General features: G+C 36.9%; 1 protein-coding gene and 1 pseudogene across 4 annotated transcripts; one reads left to right on the forward strand and one right to left on the reverse strand.

The window, feature by feature from the left end:
• Positions 1 to 1,426: 1,426 nt before the first annotated feature.
• Positions 1,427 to 17,309, reverse strand: LOC18429114 (Haloacid dehalogenase-like hydrolase (HAD) superfamily protein). Of its 3 annotated transcripts, none has more exons than XM_088861108.1 (5): positions 17,189 to 17,309; positions 3,913 to 4,024; positions 3,560 to 3,714; positions 2,965 to 3,226; positions 1,427 to 1,979 (listed from the first exon to the last, which is right to left on the reverse strand). In XM_088861108.1, exons 1-5 carry the CDS (start codon positions 17,305 to 17,307, stop codon positions 1,773 to 1,775), a joined length of 855 nt encoding a protein of 284 aa, XP_088717234.1. In that variant the 5' UTR covers positions 17,308 to 17,309; the 3' UTR covers positions 1,427 to 1,772. The 3 variants fall into 3 exon arrangements, with proteins under 3 accessions (XP_088717234.1, XP_011621485.1, XP_020519800.1); XM_011623183.3 differs by lacking the exon at positions 17,189 to 17,309 and adding an exon at positions 6,555 to 6,912; XM_020664141.2 differs by lacking the exon at positions 17,189 to 17,309 and adding an exon at positions 4,966 to 5,167.
• Positions 17,310 to 18,947: 1,638 nt separating this feature from the next.
• Positions 18,948 to 22,971, forward strand: LOC18429116 (1-aminocyclopropane-1-carboxylate oxidase homolog 6 pseudogene; annotated as a pseudogene). Its single transcript, XR_016051458.1, has 2 exons — positions 18,948 to 20,441; positions 22,626 to 22,971. The product of XR_016051458.1 is annotated as a 1-aminocyclopropane-1-carboxylate oxidase homolog 6 pseudogene (transcript).

Raw genomic sequence — 22,971 nt, forward strand, 5'->3', positions numbered from 1 at the left:
AATAGACTTTTTAGTAAATACCCCCAACTCAAAAAAATATAAAAAAAGTCTAAACTACCCTTCCTTATTTTTACCCACGTCTCTCTCTCCTCTTTCCTACAAAAAGGCAGTTCGGCGTATTTTTAGGGTGGTCCGACAGTGTGATGTTGGTCCAGTAAATAATAGTGGCGGTCCGATAGTACAAGTGGCAGGCTCACACTGATAAAGAACGATCTGACAATAAGTCTATGCGGTCAGGCACTACCAAAGAGCGGTCCGACAATAAGCCCATGTGGACCAGCACTGCTAAAGAGTGGTCGGACAATGCGGGCAGGCACTTTTTCAGTTTAACGGGGTTTGGCAATGTTAAAAAGCGATTCGACAGCCTATGTAAGCCCACATGAACATTCGGCCAAAATTAATTTTTTATATACGGAAGAGGTTATTTTCATAAAAAAAAGTATACCTTTTTTTATTTGGGACGGTATTTGCTAGAAAAGTACATTTTGAAAAAAAAATTTGGTTGGGATTGCATAGAAAGCCTAGCCATGGGGCTTATATGTAATTGTCCCTATACACTCTTATTTCTAATACAGGGTAGTTTCTTTTAGAAGAATCCTGTACAAATTTTCAATGACTTAATATGGACTCTTGGTCAATGACAACCTAGAGGTATACGCATAAACTTACAAAAATCCTTCTCAAAAATTTGAAGATGCTAGTCTTTGATACAAAAGACCTCAAAAGTAAGGAAGCTAAGAAGAAGCCCAAATTCAAGCCCAAGTATGATGACTCTCTTTTGACATGTTGATGGTAGGAACGGAACGCTTCACCTGAAGTATGGCTCTGCTGCCCTGATCACCAGGCCAAGGGCCCATTCCTTTCAGCACTGGCCACTTACTCTGGGTTAAAACTTAAATTCATATAATCGTAGTAAAAAAGTTGAGAACATTAATTGGCATAAACTATTTACTTGATAGCACTTTTTGGATTCAAAATGGGTTTCAGAACGCATGTATTCAATTTCATTCTCACCCTATCAATAATCTTTTGTTTCCTCTATATTTTTTTTTTATCTATTATCTCTAACTTGTACTATTATAGCACTCAGCAAAACCCTCATCCAAAGCCAATAATCGTCTAAATGGGGCCTCTAATTTCTGGATTGAAAGATTCTAGAACGGTTTTATCCTATTCTACACCAAATCATCATTATGGCCCTTCAAAAAAATGTATGTTTGTGTGTGTGAGAAAGAGAGAGAGAAATATGCAGTCATAGACTCCCCCTAATTTGCCAGCAAGCAAACTAGAGAGAAGAGAGACGAATGAAACCTAGAGAGACGGGAAACGAAGAGAGAAGGGAAACGAACAGAAGGTAGTTGAGAAGAGAATGAGGCTTCCATATGGACAATTTGGACACTTCCTGTCCTAGGTTTTGAGAGATGCATTTTGCTTTCAAGACACTCATTGCTTCTTTATTTAGATCTATTTTCATGCCTGTGTAATGTAAAAACTGACAGAATCCCATGTTCAGCTACATTTGAGAAGTTCAATGCCTCAGAAGCTTTGACATAAGCAATCAAATCAAAGGCTTAATGGCCAGTACATATGTAACAACATCAATGAAATCCCAAAGAACGACAGTTATAGGTTATTGTTAGAAATAACCATGTTCTTCTACTAGCTCCAATGCATCTCCAATCCATGATCTCCATTTTCATGCAAATGACTGAGATATGGAAAGAATACCAATGGTGCCAAAAGCTACAGAACCCATCCAAGCTCCGACATACTCAAGTCATTTCAGATAACCCAGACTTACCCTCTTCTGCTCTCTTTTGATCGAGCCGTTCCAGTTCAGCCCAGAGTTTAGGGTCCTCGAAATCCTTGATGAGTAAAGTGGCACCAGCATCCATCAATGCCTTCCCTGGGTTCCTGGTTGTCAAACCCACAACGGCCAGCCCAGCTGCTACACCTGCTCTTATACCTGATGCAGAGTCCTAGAGAGAGAGAGAGAGAGAGAGAGAGAGAGAGAGAGAGAGAGCTTGGAAATGTCAGAGAGAAAAGCACTGAAAGTTTATCTTAAAATAAAAATCCAACATACCACAACACTTGAACAAGTAAGAGTATTGGAAACGTGACATTAGAGATACTAATACTTGGAGGTAACATAAAAACATCTAAAATTTGATCATTTCAACAACCTCAGGCCCAACTAAGCAAAAACCTTGGAGATATCAGGAAACACTGGAAACCTGACCTCATCTTCCCAATACCCAATGAGCAGAAGAGCATGCAGATTTTAAAAAGACGTTTTGAGTTTTGATCTATTAAGCAGAAACCTAAGAAAATTTATGACATGAAGACATGGGAAAACATAAGAAAATTATTCTCCTCATCTAGCAGGAACTCAGATTCAAGATATCAAGGAAAACATTTGAAACTTGACCTCTACATCTACTAGAGATCAAAGGAAGAGAAAACAACAAAAAAATATCATACATCAGAAAACCAGGATTTGATCCTTCATCCACCAGAGACCCAACAAAATTAATGGCAAGAAAACATCAAATGAACATAGTACAGTCGGTCTCTTCATCTACCAAAAATACAAGAAATCAAAGAGCATTATGATGCAGAAGAAACATTGGAAGGTCAATCTTCTCATGTACCAATGACCAAACAAAATGATAAGCTTGGGGATCGTAAGAAAAATTTTGGAGAGGTGGTTTCTTCGTCCACCAAAGACCCAACTAGGAGACTACAGGAAAAAATTGGAAACATGATTTAGTCATGTGACAAAGACCCAACAGAAAGCAAAACTTGGAAATATCAGAAAGCATTGCAAAATTTAAATAGAGGGGCAACAAAAATATCGATATATATTAAATAGAGGCATAAGAAAGCAGAAAGCCTGTAGATATCAGAAAAAATAACAAAAACTTGATTTCTTTATCTATCAGGAAAAGGTGTCACAAGACAAACCTCAAACACAAATGCACGATCAGCTAAGGCCTCAACCACTTGCAGGCTCTTCAAGTAAGGATCTGGAAATGGCTTTGCACGCTCGCATTCAGTCCCCACCACAAGAGCCATGAAGAAGTCAGAGAGGCCAAGAATGGAGATCATGAGCTCTGCATTCTCTCTTGGTGCATTGGTCACTGCAGCACGTTTCAACCCCCTCTCCTCAATCCATCTTCTCAGCTTATCGAGACCATTAACAGGCTCCAATTGCTGTTTTGCCAATCTGTGTATCAATTTATCAACTCCATGTCCCTTTAAGAGGAAATATATGCCAAATAAAGAAATCATAAAAAGCATAGTTCTTCGAGTATATCAATTATAAGAACACCCATTAAGCATTCATGTACATAATTTAATGGATTATTGGAGTCCTCATTCAATGAAATGGTGGACAGGGATCGAGAGACTGTGGGACCTACTGTTGGTACATGTCCTGCTCTAGGAGGTCTCACTCCCTCTGTCACCTCTATCATTCCAGTAATGATTGTGAGCCCAATGGACTGAGAGCACACCATGGCACATTGCACTATTGTACATTTTCCCTGTGTAAGTATACCTTCGAAAATAGGCTTCCTTGTCATCCATGAACTTCATGCCTTTCTGGTGTTCCCAGTCTGGAAAAAGGAATTGGGCGATATCCTCGTTGTGCTTGCCACTTATATTTTGACTGAAAAACTCCTCAGTGATAGGGATGCCACCTTGGAATCCGACCTGTCAACAAATATGGCATGCTCCAGTTACAATTATGGAGATTGTGTTTTACAAAACAATATATAATGAAATCCTGCAACAGTGGTGTGCTTCCAGGCTTATATGGAGCTTAATGGATCATACATCAAAGCTTGTCCCCCTTGCAAACCAAGCTTACCTAGTTAGAAAAGAAAGGGAATGCTGGAAGATATTGCCTACCTCTTGAAGCATGTCACGAAATGCCAAGTAGTGGAGAGGGTCAGAGTCACACAGTGTTCCATCAATATCAAACAGTATTGCTTCAAGAGTTCCGAGCTTTGAGAAGCAAAAGCTGTTAGTTCAAGAAAACAAGTTCAAGTAATTGTTAACACCCGCATCAATTTGCAAATCTCTCTCTCTCTCTCTCTCTCTCTCTCTCTCTCTCTCTCTCTCACGACCCTGCTCGCTGCCGTCCCCACTGGACCCTAGAGGGACAGGCCCGGGCCCACCAGAGGACCGTAGGGAGTGGGGTCCATGACCACAGGTCCTCCGGCAAGCCCGGGCCAGGCCCTCTAGGGTCTGGTGGGGACGGCACGGAGTGGGGTCGTGACACATTCTCTCTCTCTCTAACTCACTCACACGCACACACACACTCACAAAGAGGCACACAAGCATGTAAACTATTTACTCTGTGATATAAAGCACAGGTCCAAACAAGTCATATATAATTGTTTTCTAGCCTCTTACACTAGGGAATCGTTTATTAGTTTAATAACCTATTATGGTAAATCTTGAGCAAAGAAAACATTCCAAACATCAATCTTGCAAGATACTTTGTTTATGTGAGCTTGTAGGATTCAAGAGAGGTAGAAATGCCAGCAAATACATCTGATTAAAAAAATGTAAAAACCAAATAAGCACAGATATGTTAATGAACTGTACTTTGATGATGTGAAATCAGGAATCGAGTTATGCAGCTCAAGAAAATAGCAAAGTCATTTACTAACACCCAAGATTTAGTGCTATTGTTGATTAGAAAGACCAAATGTTTGAAGCAAACCTCCAAGAGAGGTACTTTAAACTAGATTATTGCGAATCAATTCTTCTGAACTTCAGATCTAAGTGTAAATAAATAGATATCATGCAATGAAGGATAACCAAACATGATGACCCTTTAAAAAAAGGCTTGACATGCTAGCAAGAGATTATCCATGGAAAGCTAAGGACAGAAACCAACTTATGGAAGCAAAACAAAATCTAGAAACTTCTTGAGCAAGGACCAAAAAGACTTACAAGACCACTGGAATCACTGAAGAGGATGAGTGCATGAAGAATTTGATTGAAAGTTACAGAGTGTTGGTTCAATGGCCCTAGCAGAGGAATTAAAAGAGATGCAATTCACGCAACTGCCATTGAGGTCAGATAAAATATGTAAGAATCAGTTGTCTTCAGAAGGTCCTCAATATAGACCTTTGGTAAATCCCCAGGATAGGACTCTGTACCAATAACCGATTCCAAGTGAATGCCATGAAGATGACAGAATAGGCTTAGGGTATTCATCAGCTCCGAACTAGAAACTTAAATTTCAGAAATTCCAATACCACACTCACCCATAAAAAAGAAACAAGAGGAACTCCGTCGAAAATTATTGCTGATCGCTTTCAATAAATCATCCAGACAAAGTTTCTATCTGTAAGACTTCATTAATATTCAATATCTTGTTTTCCAGTGCCCATACATTTGAAATTTGTCTTGACTGATAAAAGTGGCACAGTCACGTGCATTTCAGGTGATTAGCTAGTCTAATAATAGGGTCAGTAGTAGCAGAAGCAGTGGTAGTCGTAGTAGAAGAATCAGCACCAGCAACAGCAGTGGAAATAGCATCAGGATCAGTATTAGTAGCAATAGTAGTAATAATAGTAGTAATAGTAATAACAACAACAACAACAACAACTGCTGCTGCTGCAAGGTAATGAATCCTTGCTACCTGTTCCAGAATCATCTTCAATGCTTAACCTTGAAACTTAAATTGTGAACTTGTTGATCTGGCATTCTATAAAATGTCGATCAATAATTTAATTGTTAGTTCTGGAGTTCAAGTTATAAAGTAAACCAAGAAACAATATTTTGAATCTTGAACTCCAACCCAAGAACTTAGAATCATCAGTCTTAAATAGCGGGGAATCTTCAATTCTGATTCTTGCATTACAAAATTTATCTCGTAACTAGATCCTGAACATTGGGTTTTAAGTGCAGATCACACAATAAGAGAGTGATGCTTAAGCGTCATTTTCACTTGAATTGTTAAATTTTTTATCAATGATCACCACCACAAGTAGTGTAGAGAAAGAATGAGCAAAAAGAAGATTGCCGATTCTCCTGATCAGATAAAAGAAACGATCAAAGAAATCGGTATGAGACTCACAAATTGAATCAAATAGGAAGAGTTAAAGAAGATGAAAAACAAACAATTGGGAAAAGCAACAATAAAACCAACTTCAAAGTCAAACAAAAGACTATATAACTCCAACCACAAATTATTTCAATTACAGAAAACTAATGAGAATTTGGCAAAAAAAGAGCATCAGAAAACAACTAAAGAGACACAAATTCATCTTTCCTAGTTGGTACAAAAATTTCCAGCATTAGAGAACAACGAACGAGCCATAAATTCATCATTCCTAGTCGGTAAATAAATTTCTTGAATGATCTCATCCACGCACAAAAAGAAAAAAAAAGAAAAAAGAGCTCCATACAAAGGCATCTACATTATGAGATAAGAAGTGATTCACATTACAGTACAAATGTGGAGAGAACAAAATTAAGCAGGCATTAAAATGGAGGAAGAAGAAAAGAAAAGGAAAGGAAAGGAAGAGAGAGACCTGGAGGTGGAAGGTGAAGGAGGTGAGAGAGACATCCTGCAAAATGCAGGGGGGCGTTTTGCAAGAACTGGGGCAACGTGAGGGTGGGAATGGGGATGGGGATGGGGATGATATGGTTTTTGGGAGTACGAGATGGGTAGAGAGCGGTGAGGATGAAGAGTGCGGAGCATCGAGAGAGAGAGAGAGAGGTTTTAGAGAGAGAGAAAGTAACGGTTTGCAGGGAAGGGGGGGGGGTTGAAGAGAGGTATTTGGGCAAAGCGAATAAGTCCAAGGAATCTTCCCCTCTCTCTCTCTCTCTCTCTCTCTCTCTATTGCTGCGAATCTTCGAGCGTAGTTGCATGGGTACATTCGCGGTCTCTCATTGCATTCAACGGTTCATTTCCCTCGCTTTTTCCTCAATGAGATTCTCTCTCCTCACACGCATAACACGTGTTCTCTTTCTCTCTCTCTCTCTCTCTAATTTCTTTATTTGCATGCGCTTGTGCACTTTTCAATGGTTCATTGAACCTGCTCGTCCAAGCATGGCCAGAATCTAGTTTTTTATTTTTTATTTCTCATTTAAAGATTATTTTAACCTTCAATTTTGGTTTAAATTCATTTTTATAAGTAGGATTGAATAAAATTAATAAAATATTGTTTTGAATTATAAAATATTAAATTCATTTTTATAAGTAGTGTTGAATGAAATTAATAAAAAAATTATTTTGAATAATAAAATATTAACAAAAATAAATTTAGAGATATTTTGTTGTTTTATTTAAAATATTTTTCAATTATTTTTATTTAATTATATTTAAAAAATATATTTTATATCAAATATCTTATTTAAATAAAAAATAAATCATTTTCAATCGTTGGATATAAACATATGAGATCTCAACCATCCAAAGGATGCGTGGGCACCCTTCCGCATGATGCGGACGAGATGCTTTTGCTATTATTTATTTGCACTTTTTATTAGAGGATGCGTGAGTTGGTTTGATTCTAAGCATCAGCATTGAACTTTTTTGCTTTTGCCCTTGTATGAATTTATTTTACCAAAAGATCCAGGGTTTACTTGAAACTAAGGGGTGGCAATGGGCCGGTCCTAGGCGAGGACTAGCCCTAGTCCCTATCGTGTTGGGCTGAACCCAGTCAGGACTAACTGTGACAGGATCAAAAAGCCTTGGCCCAAGCTCAGCCATGGCCCTATTTGGGTTGATCTGGGCCACACGAAAGCAAATATAATGACAAAAAAACAATAAGAAAAAAGGGTCCATGTGCTTTCCAAACCTGTCTTGGAGCGAGGTGTCCAAGCCCTAGCCTGGCCCTTGGGCTACATTTTGTAGCCCAAGGTCTAGTTCTTTAGGCCTTAACTATATACTTGGTTCAATGGGGAGGATATCAGCTCTCTCCGTATGATTAAGAATCTCAAGGTTCCTACCACAATTTTATTGAAAAAAAAGACGCTATATGGTTTGGACTTCGAAATTTTTCAAAAATAGAAAGGGAAAAAAATTGAATGGGCCCTATTCAACTGTATTTCCCTACCGATGATCTATTTTAGAATGACCAATGATTTCATGCAACCGTTGCATAGTAATATTATGTAACAACCTTAAAAAACCATCTTATAGCCAGTTGTAGAGTAATATGATGTAACAACCTTAAAAAACGATCTTATAGCCATTTGTTTGATCCAAATTTTTAAATATACATCCTTTTCATTCTAATGAACAATTACAAAAAAAGAAAAATTGAAAACACAACCTATAAAATATTTTTTTAGCCCAATTAACATAGACCGTTCATTTTGGTGAGATGCTTAGGTCTAGGCCCTAGAAGGATTTTTTTCTATTTCCAATTTTTCTGGATGGCTTTATTATCATTAGATGAACAATGTTAAAAAAGAAAAAAAATGATTTTGAGTTCATAAAGGCTAAGATCTTGAAATTCACAAAATGAATGGTCTAGATTTGTTTTTAGAGGAGGGGACTCATTTTGACCATATCTAGGGTTCAAATTGAATTTTTTTTTTTTTTTTAGGGGGAATTGATTATTGAAATGAAAAGAGTGTGTTTGCAAAATTTAAGATCATATAAATACTACAAACATAGTTTTCTAGAAGTGTCGTTGCATTATACTATGATACAACCGTGGTATTGGATCATTGCTCAATTAGAAATGGATTGGAAACACATTGTAAGCAACTTTAAATGCATTTCTGATTTGGATTCGGGATTTTGCAGCTCAAAAAAATAATGTAGATCTAATAATATGAAAAGAAATAGAAATGAACCGTCATGAAAAACTTAAAAAAATAAAATTATCCATTTTTTAGGTTCAGAACCAATGTTTTTTCATTTCTATGAACGTCGTCGTGTTCGAGATTATTAAAATCTTTAGTCCAAAATCTATCAATGGATTTAGAGGCCGCACCCTAACTAGCTGATACGCCAAAACCCTATCAGGGAAGATATCACTAAGGGTCCAGTATCTTATCAAATCATTAGTATTAGTCTAGTACATGGTTTACTATTAAAACTTTATTTCATTAATGTACCTCTTCAAAATATATGTTCAAAATTTTCGAAATCACTCATGTTCAAGGTTGGAAAACCATGAACAACTAAGGGCATTTTGATAGTTTATAGTGCATTTAAGTGGCTCGAACCAAATTACAGAAAATACCTCTAATTGTTTAAGATTGAAACACCAATAGACCTTTAGTTACTTGTGATTAGCACTACATAATGAGAGAAATTTGTCATTTGATAGCTAAATGTTCTTAAAGCTATTTTTGTTATTTGGCTTGAGCCACTTAAGTGAGCTAAATTAACAAAATGCTCTTGGTTGTTCTCCATTTTCAACAAATAGGACCAATTTGAAAACTTTGAATAATGTTTTTTAAGAGGTGCCTGTCAAAAATGGAACTTCAAACGTAAACCCTGCAGTGCTAAAGCGGATATTATGTAAAATAACACCACTAAACGACCCCATTTAATGATTTTATAAAATACTTGAACCTTTATTATTTTACCTATAAAACCCCTTAAATTTAGGAGCCCATTTAATGATTTTATAAAATACTTGAACCTTCATTATTTTACCTTTAAAACCCCTTAAATTTAGGAAAACGCTGTAGCTAGTGCCATAGCCAATGGGTTCAAAGTGCATGTGTAGCCCAATGGTAGCTGCTAATATTAACCGTACAAGTCAATGTTAATGTTAAATGTTAACCACTCGTGCATCTTGTAATGTATTAATGTATTTTATGGTCGGTCAATTTTATAGATTTTCAAGTGTTCAAAGTCTACAATATTTTTTAAGCTTTAAATTTTATAATTAGATATTAAAACAAAGCAAGGTTTCTAAGAAACAACCTTTCGACACTATTTAAAGGTGCGCCATACTTTGATTGTTTAGGGCTTCAGCCTTATACAAACTGCACTCAAATGTAAAACCAAAAGCAATACTGTTTTGTTCTCTCTCGGGAGACTTTGTCGTATGGGTCCGTCCACCGGTGACTATTTAAATAGAAATTGGGTTTCTTCTTAGGACTTTCTTACCGATCTCTAAATGTTCAACTTGGAATTTTTGGGACATTTCTTTCATCATTTAAGTGGCTTGTATATGTAGCCCAGTTTTCATTAATGCATCATCTAATGGAGGTCAATTTTCACTTTTCTTTTATTTTTTAGTTGCTCCGGCCATTTTAATAAGGAATATATAAGGTTGTAACTCTATACTATAGAAGCAAGCTTCACCTCAAAAATCCAGTAGAAAAACTTGAAAAAAAATTGTTCGGATGTTGGAAAAAATCCAATTGATCATTTCAACTCACGATCTATGGTATAAAGAAAAATGAAAAATTTGAGTCCTAAAATTACTGCATCTTATAATATGCTATCTAGAGCGTCTATTTTCAAGTGTTTATATATTTGTTTAAGATGCACCATTTTTACAATTTTAAATTTCATGATTATGATTGAACATGGATTTTCAAACTTGCATAAAGTTTTTGACACCGGATGACATCTTCCTCCAAAATGTGGAATGCCCTTACTTGTATAGCATAAGGTAGGCACCTTATACAAACCTCAACTTTTAAATAAATCACCTTTTAAATAAAGGTCGTTGAATCAACCAATTTAAATAGTTACGTCACTAAAATTTCTACACTAATGACCCTCTTCAACCATTTTTTTTTGTTAAATAGTTTATTAAGATTTCTACACTTACGTCTCCCTCCTTTCCTTTTCTTTTTTTTTACTGTTTTTTTTAAAAAAAAGTAGTTAAACTGCAAGTTCTCTAGTTAGGAACCTCGAACAAAGGTGGTTTGGTAATTAGGCCCCACTAAAGTGGATGACCCGCTGGTTTTCGGTTCTAAACATGAGACATATTGATTTGGGATCATTATGGTAATCTGGTCCCCAATGATAGACTATCCTTGTTTATCCGAGTTTAAGCTCAAAATAATATGTTTTTACATGCAAATATCTTGTTTCATGTTCAGCAAATATCTTGTTTCATGTTCAGATTCTGAAACATGTGAAGATATTTTAGTAATTTGATCACTTGATCCAATGAAGCTAGATTACCAAAATACCCCTACTTGTTTGAGTTTTCAAATGTCAAGGCATGTTTTGACAGAATATTAGAAAATACCTAAAATAGAAACATTTTAACAAAGTAACCAATTCATGGGTGGTTTGATAATCTCACTATATTTTCCCAAGATATAATATGGTGTGAAATAGAACAATTACCAAAAATGGGTAAAATTAAGAGAAAATAAAAAAATACAAAGCAAAGTTTAAAATCATTATGAAAAAGAGAACAAATAGAAACTTTGCCATAATTGAGAAACAATAAACACATTTCTTTAAAAAAAATAATCCAAGTATAGTCTTAGGACACGTTCATGTTCATCCAGTTGGTTCATGAGGTGAGTGCATCCTATAGGACTCTAGTCAAGAATTGACAAAATCTCTCTCTCTTTCTCTCTCTCTCTCTCTCTCTCTCTCTCTCTCTCTCTCTCTATAGGATAGTGAAACAAAATTATTCATATAAAGACTCCTGATCCACATACCACCACATAATATGCACAAATCTTGTCACAATCAAGAAAAAAATTGGTCACCAAATTTGTGCATGAATCAAATGAGAACTTAGCTGCCGCCCCATCGATCCCCATGAGTGGAATGGTAATTGTGACAACCTAAATAATCCATGAGGGTAATCAGAATACTGTCCTAGAACAAATTTAGAAATGCCTATCTTTCTTTGCATAGAAATCACTCTTTCTTCATGGTATATCTAGAAACTAATTGGAGAGAATAGGGCTACACACGAGCTATCTGAAATAAAATTTCCATTGCTTCATATTTTCTAATTTAATCAGATTCACCATAAAATAGAAGTAATATCCCAACACTTAATTATTTGATATATATGACCTACTTGATTCTGTATCTTCAAGAGAATCAAGTATCTTAGACCAGCAATAGAGGTTCTCAATGGTCTCGCAAAATATTCATCCCCACAGAATATGCAAGACTTTTTGTAAATATTACAGGTCTAAATGACATAAGTTATAGTTAGTGTGGTACTGCAGTGAAATTTTTGCTAAATAGACAGCTTGGAGACTGTGATTCTAGCCTTAGTCATGAACTAATTTATGAGATGCACAGATAAGCTGAGATCACCAAAGAGTCTTTTACTAGGTATAAAGTTCAGACAAATTTCAGCAGTATGATTTGGAGGAGAAATATCTAAAAAGGAAAAAGAATACAATGGAAAAACACTGAAATCAAACATTCAACACCTAACAATCTTCCTCAAATCCATAGATATCTCAAAATAGAGAAAAATTAATGGATACCCTAAAAAATGTAGAAGTACAATTCATAAAATGGAAAAACTCCCAACTCTAGGGAGGGCCACACTTGACACCTTGCCCATGTAGATACCAGAGCCTGGATTAAGGGGGATGGGGGAATATCTTATGATATTACTTATGAAACTGCCCCTCAAGTGCACATGTCCCTGTGGATCCCTCCATTACCCATGAGATTTTGAGGCCCAACCTAATATCCAGATCAGAAGAGAGCATATGGAATATAGAACCATAAGGATTATTTTTAGTTAATCTGTGCAGAAAAGTGTGTGTTAGAATGAAGATTAAATATTTCTCTATTTTATCACCTTGTATCATGCTTTAGGATGTTTGACATGCATGTATATGACCTGTTTGAGGTCAAAAAATAAGATAAGATCATTTGGATGATCCAAAACACAAACTTTTGAAGGATTGATGGTATTTGACAAGGATGTCATGAATAAAAATGACAAGATTCCAGTCCCAAGAATAGGCTTATTTACTCAGAGGCTTTCCAACCCAACAATCACTTAAATAAACTCAACTATAATTGAACTCCTAAAGAAAGCATGGTCCAGCTGATTTTGATGGCAATGACTAATGACTAAAGGGGATAATATCATGATATTATTATGTACGATTTGGCTAAATTGGCTTTTCCAGGAATAACAATTTGCCAAAAAAAGGAGATGCATAATACAAATTACAAACTAAATGTGTGTGGAAGCACAACGTACTCTGCTCAGGGAGTAGAACCTTCATTATGACCCCTGGATCAATATTGTTCATGCACTTGAGGAGCTAATTCGGTGGCAAGTCATACACCAAACTTGTGGGAACTAATTAGAGACTTGGGCAATAGGGATTTTTGGCCCCAACAAGTTTACATCATTTTCCTGTTTCAATGTAAGTGTCATCATTGTTTGAGAAAAATATTCATTATTAAAAGAAGAAAAAGGAAGATCTACATAAATTGGGATTTTTAGTTCGATAGATACTAAGATTCAAAATAAAAAGAGCCTTTCCTCAGAAAGTGATCTCATGTAGGTGGACCTTGGAGTAGAAGGGCTAACAGCTTTATAGGTGATAGAAACCATGAGGAGGAATGGGAAGCAGAGATTCCAGCATTGTCTCAGTCGGTCTATTCTGGGTAAACTTAGTTTTGTGATGACCAGAATTTCCCTGTCAGCTATCAAAAAGTTTGATTCACCCCCTTAGTTCATCATAATCATCATCATCTAAGCTTTATTCCAACTATAATTTGCTACACGAATCCTATTCCCCCCATTCCGCTCTATCAAGGATCGTAACCTCAGTAAGACCATAGGTCACCATATCTCTTCTTACTACTCTCATCCATGTTCTTTTGGGTATTCTCAATATCTTTTAGAGCGTTCCACTTGAACTAACTCATCCCTTCTAGATACATCATAAAAATAAAATCTTGACGATTGGCAATGCTATAGCTCATTCTTGTAAGCGGTGTTCATGTTTTGTAAAGATGAGTACAAGATAATGGAGCATCACTTCGACAATAGTAGATATGGACAAGAGATTTGGAAAGAAATGGTGGTCTTTATTAAGTTTTCAGTGATTAATACCTGAAGTTTTAGCCTTTTTCTGGAAATAACAAGCAACAACTATATGGAGGCCAAGAAGTAAAGATCTTTGGTGGTTCTGTTTCATGGCCAACTATTTGGATGACAAGGAAAGAAATGAACAGTGGAATCCATTGTCAATGTTATATTCATTAGGAAAGTTTAATCGATACCACGTATTCTGCCTACAATGTAAAGCAGCAACCCCTTCTTCCCTATGAATAAGAATTAAATCTTAACTCAAGCACTGAAGACAATCCAAGTTGGCCGTTAAGGAAAAGTTGTTCCTAACAAAAATTGCAAATTTGAATAGTTTTACATGGGAATAGAGGCTCATGTAGAAGTGACTGCACAGGAAGTTGCTACTAATAATTTGGTGACGAGTTTCATTTTAGGCATGTATAATCAAGGAGAAGTTACTAAAACAATTAGAATGGGCGTTTCAAATACCAACAAGCATTTCATGTGCTATGCAAACTTTTCTTTCTTAATACAATACCATCAATAGGAAGCTGCTTCAAGTTGCCTAAATACAATTTACTCAAATTTTTGGACCATACCTAGGATACTAGTTAACCTTAAAACATATTACAAATGTTTGGTTTTGGAGATCTATTTCAGAAACTACCATATAAGGAGTTGAAACATACATTATGCCCTTCCCCAAATATGATATCCTGTCCTTTTATATTATTCATAATCAAAGTTGGGAACCCAAATGGAAGAGTTGGTCATTCTGGAACCAAACACATTGAAATCGAAAGTCAGCCACTCAAATCTGTGTCCCATCATTCTAAAGCTAACCCAAATCTGCCCATAGGGGTGAGAAAATTATTGTGATTCCTTGGAAAATATAGATCCCATATGCATTTTTCTCATTCCCTTTCTCTCCTTCAGATTATCCTTCTAAGCTTTGTTGAGAGCTTCGTGTGGTGCCCCATCAACAAATTCAACGTGTCAACATTTTGATGAACTAGGAAAAGACCCCAGGCTTAATTGGTTAGCTCTTGACAATTGGCAACGCTACGTCTTAGGCTCAATTCCTACAAGGGAAGGGGCCCTCTCCCCACTGACTCACCCAAAATAAAAACATTTTGATGAACTCCTTCTAAATGTATATTAATTGGAATGTTGAAATACATATTTATTTTTAAAGAAGCTCCTTCTGAATGTAGTAGGTGCTTTTCACGGTAATTTCTAAATAAAATTTACAGAGTATTTCTAAATTAGCAAAGAAATTATTTTTAAGAGAAAAATAAAATTTTATTATTCACAAGGAGTTCTAATTTAATAAATCACGCATGCAGTATGTGCCCATAGGAATAGAAAATTTGCAAAATAGTTATACGAATAGAGCACCAAAGTTATAGATAACATAATATAATACAATACTAACCTATGAATTTAAGATTTTAATTCAATATATTATATTTTTAAATTTTACCTTTTTTATTTTTATCTTTATTTTAGATTTTTTTAATTTTTCATTTCATTACATTATATTATAAATTATATTATGATTTTTATCTTTCTTTTTTTATTAACATAAGAAAATATATAATAAATAATATGTAATATATAATATATACTATATAATATATAAGGGACATGATAATATAATGAAATCACAAGGTACGCATGTCTAGAAAGAGAGGGGGAGACCCAAGTTCCCTGCTTTTCTTTTGAGGTTAGAGAGAGAACCATGATTCCTTCTTTTCTTCTTAGAGAGAGAAACTCAAGTTCCTGCCTTTCTTGGTCATGCATTCTCTCTCTCTTCTTTCATAGACGTCATTTGCTCTTAAGATCTGTTACTTTCTCTCGTCTTTATCTCTGAGGTGGTTCTTTTTCTTACTGAAACCAGTAGGGGGAAGAATGTGTCATTGTTTCTCTTTCTTCATGTGGTTATGGAGATAGCTTCTGGAGAGGTTGTGACAGAAAACAAACCTACAAACTTTGTTTTTTATCAGGTTTTGAGATCTTTCTGAACTCTCAAAGCATCCTATCGTTTTGATTTTGAGCTGAAATACTTGGATTGCATTAAAAGTTCCTATTTTTAGTAACAGCAGAAAAGCTATAGTGATCCCATTTTGATTACAGCGGCTTTTAAACTGGATTGAGAACGATGGAAATGAAGTTGGGGTCTTTAGATTTGTCTTCTATGACGCATTTTCTTCTTGTTCTCGATGTTTTCATGGTTTCCAAGTCAACTAGCACATTTTCTCCCATTGATAATTACCTTTTAACATGTGGGTCTTCTCAGAATGTATCTTCACAAGGTCAGGTCTTTGTTTCTGATTCATCCCCATCTTCTCTTCTTCAATTAAATAGAGGCATCACTGAAAGTTCCAACTCTACTGCTCCTTCCCCACTTTATAAGTCGGCTAGGATTTTCACTGAATCCAGCACCTATAAATTCAATATCAACCAAAAAGATAGGCATTTAATTCCATTAAACTCTGATAATTAGGGAATTGGAGTTGAAGGAATCTGCTTCCAGATGCCATAAATTTGTGTTCAAATCAATTCATCAAATAAATGGAAAATACTATTGTAAGACAGGTATCAAACTCGTACATTGGAGAAAATTCTGAGCAACAAGTTTCGTAACCCACAAATGAAGTTGGAATTTGATCAAATACTTACACTGTATCACAAGTCCTAGACTCTACAATTGGCTCCACAACAAATCTCGAACACAAAAAAAATGTTAGTCATGAAGGAAGCATCTAAACGTATTCATGGGATCGCCCAAATACCCTAGAAACACAATTTTTTCTATTTCCTAGGGATCTAGGTTACATCAAATTTCAGCAAAAGTTTGGTTCATATCCCCCACGAAAGAATTCTACACAATTACGAAAGAGAGTTCACTACTTCAGATCCAATAGATGTGTCGCTCAGCTCCTCCATAAAGTATCCATTCCATACAAATAAAATGGTGTAATTTCTAGTGTTTGCTAATAAGAAATCTATTTCAAATCACAGTACCACATGAACGGTGAACCAGAAAAAAAAAAGCTTGAGAGAAACAGAGACCAAAATCAAAGCATTTCCAAACAAAGAAATGGCCCACATTGATCAAAATAATAGAGAAACATGCCGCTTGATTTTCTAAGACAGAGAGGAGAGAGAGAGAGAGAGAGAGAGAGAGATGTGTTTGTATTTGGCACTATAACCTGCATTGGAAGATGGATTCATGGTTCAGTGGTATTTGTATGAGAAGGGGCAGCACGGAGCTCTTCGATGAGGCCACTGAGCTCTTTTCTTGAGGATTCCCTTCCAAACATAAACCCATACCTGCACTTTACCATCCTTTTGAGCATTAAACAAAAGATTGATCCAAAATCAGAGTCAGAGAAAGACAGAGAATAATACCAGAACGAAATAGCAGAGAAGACGCCAGCAGCTGCTACGGTCTGAAAAAGGGTGAATCGCTTCTCCATTTTTGGAAATACTGCAAACAAGAGAGAGAGAAGAATAACAATCTTTTGGGGAGTAACAGAAAACCTCGTGCCCCTCTCTCTCTCTACAGACCAAAATGCCTCCCCCACCTCTCTCTCTCTCTCTCTCTAGTTCTATTCCAGGCTAATGTGGACTTTCAGGTGAGGGAATACTTTTACAACATGCTAAAGAGGGAGCACACTATACAAATAGGGCTTCCTCTAAAAATATTTTATATGATCTTCGCATCGACGGTAGGCGCCATTCCTGCAGTGCAATGGCAATGGCAATGGCAATGGCAATGGCTATGACAATGGGAACGATGACAACACCCACCTCACACCTATCTGCGTTTGGGCTAAGGAAAACCAGAGCCCTTAAATACTGATACACCCCCCTCTCTCTCGTCTTCTCTCCCAGAAATCCCACAATTCCAGGGTAGAAGGGAAGGCCGGCCAAAACCAGGGCTGCCGTTGAAACACAAGACTACGATCCAATGGCGGAGCGTCGAGCCTTTGACGAATCGAACTCGGTGTCAAAGGCCTCATCGATTCGAATTCCTCTTCCATCCCCAGCTTCTTTGTCCACCCTCCTGAATCCCGGGCCATTCCCACAGTCGGTCCCGTGCCTCGGCCCTGATCCCAACCATTGACCTCTCCGCCCCTCATGCTATCGCGGCTGCTCAAATCCCCCAAGCGGCAACGTTATGGGGCTTCTTCTACCTCATCAACCATGGAAACATTCCTTTGACATGGAACCCATAGGAAGGCTTGGATTCATGGAAACATGTCCTTTGACATGCAGGCCACTTGAAGGCTTGGATTTTATATCGGATCCATAAAAAAGAGCTTATATATTGATTTGACAGAAAAATAATCCGTCACTTTCTGATTCCCATATGATAAACTCTTCGTTATTAAAAAATATGCAAACTTAATCAAGTTGTTGACGTAGATTATGAAGCTGCAAAATAACTATGTCCTGTAGCCCATTGTAGCGGCTCCAGACCATACAATTAGAAGGAAAAAGGGAAATCAACTCTGAAAGTTTTAATAGAATTTTCAATCATCTCTAAATCTACAAAAGTGGAGTCAATCTTGCCTTTGATACTGGTTTGTTTTTTTCCGATAGATGAGTTTGTGCTTTAGGCAGATTAGCTTCTTATGAAAATGGAAGTCAAAACTACTCAAAACATAACAACTATTCCAAATATGATTGATGATATCCACAACTTTAGGTTTATCCAGTCAGTGAATATCAAAACAAAAAGGTCTGAGCCCAGATAAGACCTCCTCAGTATGAAAACAGATATGGAGGTGATCAGAAGAAAATTTGATAAGAGCATTAACCTTAACCAAATGGAATACTATGTCCCAAGCCTCTGAGACAAGAAAGCGATCAATCTTTGATAAAATTAGATTGGAAGAATAGTTATTGGATAAAGTAAAGTGAGCTCCAATAATAAGAAGATCTAATAAATCATTCTCCATAATGAAATCATTAAATAGATACATATGAAAATTAAACTAAAAAAAATGAAAATTTGGGCGCATAAAGTTAAAAATCCTCTCCAATGCAAAACAAGAAGTCCCGAAGAGGAAATAAAAGTTTTCAAATAATAAAAAAAAGGCACCTTTAAGGGCAGTCACATTACGCCCATGAATATTTTAAATCTACCATGGATATTTTTGTTGCCAAAAGTACTTTACGGACTAGGATTTGAGATGTGGTTTTATTTTATTTTTATAAAGCCTAGGCCATCTAGAACTCATCCCAAGCTTTCAGGTGGGGAAGTATTTGACAACGTGCTCCTACAGTGGGAGCACGCTATACAAGTAGGGCTTCCTCTCCAAATATTTTATGTTGCCTTCTCACGATAGGCGCCATTCATGCAATGGCAATGGGAATGGCAATGGCAACTTATTCCATAAAAAGCAACAGAACGGCGACAAGGATGACATGCAATGGCAATGGCAATGGCAATGGCAAATTATTCCATATAAAGCAAGGGAGCCGCGACAAGGATGATAGCACCCACCCCACACCTCTTTGCGTTTGGACTTGACCCATAGCGGTCAAGAGAAAAGAAAACTAAGCCCTTAAATACTGATACAGAAATCCCACAATTCCAAGGTAGAGGAAAGGAAGGCCTGCCAAAACCAGTGAGAATGGTTATCACCAACGCCGCTGAAACACAAGATTACGATCGCATGGCCGAGCTCCGAGCCTTTGACGAATCAAAGCTCTGCGTCAAAGGCCTTGTCGACTTGAATTCGCCTTCCATTCCCCGCTTCTTTGTCCACCCTCCCGAGTCCCGCGTCATTCCCACGATCGGTCCCCGTCCCGCACCCCTGATCCGGACTGTTGATCTCTCTGCCCCTCATGATATCGTGGCCGCTCAAATCCACCAAGCCGCATCATCCTGCGGCTTCTTCTACCTCATCAACCATGGAATCGATTCCAACCTTCTTCAAGCTACGATCGATTCGGTGAAAGCCTTCAATGAGCAGCAGCATGCCGAAAAGGCCCCTTACTACAGAAGAGACCAAACAACAGGGGTGGCCTTTGCAAGCAATTTCGATCTGTACCAGACCAAGGCGGCAAGCTGGCGCGACACACTACAGGTGATCCTGGGTCCAGTGTCTGTGGACCCTGGGAGCGTGCCCGAGCCCTGCCGAGTGCCTCTTCTTGAGGGGGCAGAAGAGGCTACCAGGGTCGCGGAGACCCTGATGGGAGGGTTTAGGGTTAGGCTCTCAGTTTTTGAAGGGGATGAGCGCGTTGGAGGGAAGGTATCTGGTGGCTCACTGCTATCCTTGGTGTCGTGAACCGGAGCTGACGGTGGGTTTGGTTGGGCACTCGGACGGTGCGGTGTTGGGGGTGCTGCTGCAGAACCACGTGAGCAGGCTTCAGGTTCTCAACGGCGAGGAGTGGGTCGATGTGCGGCCGTTGCTTGGTGCGCTTGTCATCAATGTTGGGGATCTCCTGCAGGTTCGTAATTTCAACGGAGTATCAATTTATTTTTTTTATTATTTGGAAAATTACTAACCCCCCAAAATAAATAAACTTTTTAAAACGCTAGGTCATGCGGGCTGAACCGCATTTATACACATAAAGGTCGAGAAAGTGTAAAGCATCCCGCTTAAAGATGGATCCAAGTAGGTATTCCATCAAAAAAAAAAAAACAAATAAAATTAACAATTCAAATGTTTTTTTTATTATAATTATTATTTTTAATTTTTTAAATTTATTTATTTTTTCATATTCATGATCTCTATGTTAGAGATGACATGTCTTTCAAAATTAAGTTATAAAATCCATCTCAAAAATAGATTGATTAGGAGGCCTTCATTTTCTATATATGCAAGATTGGTCGCATAAAAATTGGGTCCCAAAAAAAATCTTTTTTTTTTTTTTTTTTACAACTACACTTAAATTAAAAAAAGCACTTTTTTTTAATCAAAATATCTCCATTTGACTTCTATGTACAATACCCTTTTTATATATATTTGAGGCAAAAAAAAAAAAAAAAAGTGCAGGACCGACCCAACATAAAAAATGTGCCGGCACACTATTTCATAGTGAAGGACCGGCACTATGAAAACGTGGTTACATGGAGGAGAGAGGGCTATTTTGGTTATAAATTTATTGAACTTTTGATGGAAGTAGAAGGGCAAAAGAAAATAGTACCAGTTTGTTTACTGTTTTAACATGTTGGGAGGAGGATATTTAGAAAGTTGAGTCAAGAGAGGATTTAATAATTTTTCCATTTTTTTCTTTTGGGTTGAACGTAGTGTCCACTAAATTTGTATGGTAAATTTATGAGACCAAACCATAGGCATCAGTGTTCAACATTTAAAAAGATTGGAAATGAAGTTGAGGTCATGGTCCTTACCTACTGGTCTAGTTTTTATTTTTACTGACGTATTAAAAAACCGTTAATTATTTCTAAAAATGGGCAGGGACAAAAAAATATTTAAAAGGTTTTATTGTCGTGCTTTAGAAATGAAGAATTTATGCAAAAGGTTTTGTTATCATCGTCCAGCCCTTCTGAAATAAGTGGGGCAAGAGAAACGGGACTTACTCATACTAAATTTGTAGATGAGTTATGTTTCAAAATCAGCATTAGTGTGTTTGATTTCTAGTAGACGTGGTATTGGAAAGTGTTTTCTAAGGAAGTGGATATCAAAGTTTCATGGTCCCTCGATAAAGCAAAGCCGGTTTTTTAACTTTAAATAAAGTGGATACCTTGATATCCACTTCATTGTAAAACTCCCCCGTTATCAAATAAAGAAGTGGTACAATACTGGAAAACGCAAATTCGCCTTCCCAAAATCAAACACGACACATGAGACTTTAACAAGAAAACTCACTAATGTCGGAACCTGCTCATGAATAACTGCCATTTGCAAACTGGCTTAACAGTATCATGCACATCAGATCCTTCTATTAGGGAGCGTTATTACAATAAGGAAAACCATCTCTATATGTCCCTACTCATATGTGAAAGATGGATGCCCTTGGAAAGCTGTCACAAAGCCATAGACAAACACCCTGGTCCACTGGCTAAAGTTAGGGGGGTCGCTGCATATACAGAGGGGTTCTATAGTACAAGGCTATTTATCTTTAGTAAAATGATGCCGTAATGGTTTATAGTCGATAGATATGAAATCTGACAACTTGCATGTACCAAAATTCAAAAAAAATGATTTTGGACATTGAACGTGATGACAAGTGACACCCTTAGCCACAATCTCGTATTTAATACTAGAGGTTGATTATGATTTTCTCGTCTCAAAAGCTCAATTGCACTTAATATACATTTCCATACATATACATATAAAGCTCAATTGCACTTAATATACACTATATATATATATTTGCTTCTATTCCCCAAAATATATTAAACTTTCATAATATATAAGGTTCCCATATATGGCCTTATTGTATATACTCCCATGAGTATACATATCTCATTTATATTTTATATTGTGTTTTGCCAGAATCTTTATTTGATCTTTCTTTTTGAACCGTATAAATATATCTCTCTCCACCAGATTCAATTGAGGAAGAATTCAATGTTTAATGTGTATTATTTCTCCCTCTCTCCACCAGATTCATTGAGCAAGAATCAGATATGTATCTTTTAACCTTGACTTTTATGAATGAGTGCAGATTGTTTCAAATGGGATGTACAAAAGTTAGAAGCACCGTGTCCTGGCAAACCGATCAAAGGAGCCAAGGATCTCAGTACCCATGTTCTTCACGCCGGGGAAGAGAGATGACTCCACGGTTTACGGTCCCATAAAGGACCTGCTCTCACCACAAAATCCGCCAAAATATCGCAAGTTCACTATGACAGAATTTTTCGAGAGGTTCTTCAAGGGGGGGCTCTATCAGAAGTCATTGCTCGAGCATTTTCAGATCTAAATTGATCAGCACATGTTTGCACTGTTTTTGGACTCGGCCGAGTTACTCACTCGGCCTTGATCTATTATATATATAATATCCGCTGCCATAA

Source organism: Amborella trichopoda, chromosome 3 (assembly GCF_054954075.1).
Source record: "Amborella trichopoda isolate Santa Cruz 75 chromosome 3, AtrichopodaSantaCruz75HAP2 v2.0, whole genome shotgun sequence".
In the NCBI taxonomy this organism is placed as follows: Eukaryota; Viridiplantae; Streptophyta; class Magnoliopsida; order Amborellales; family Amborellaceae; genus Amborella; species Amborella trichopoda.

What these genes read in the sequence shown, in the direction of transcription:
- LOC18429114 (XM_011623183.3), bottom strand. Translation starts at nt 6,724, where the DNA reads ATGCTCCGCACTCTTCATCCTCACCGCTCTCTACCCATCTCGTACTCC. An exon ending in TTCGTGACATGCTTCAAGAG is followed by an intron (nt 3,715 to 3,912) that starts GTAGGCAATATC and finishes ATTTGTTGACAG; the next exon opens with GTCGGATTCCAAGGTGGCAT. An exon ending in AAGGAAGCCTATTTTCGAAG is followed by an intron (nt 3,227 to 3,559) that starts GTATACTTACAC and finishes ATTGATACACAG; the next exon opens with ATTGGCAAAACAGCAATTGG.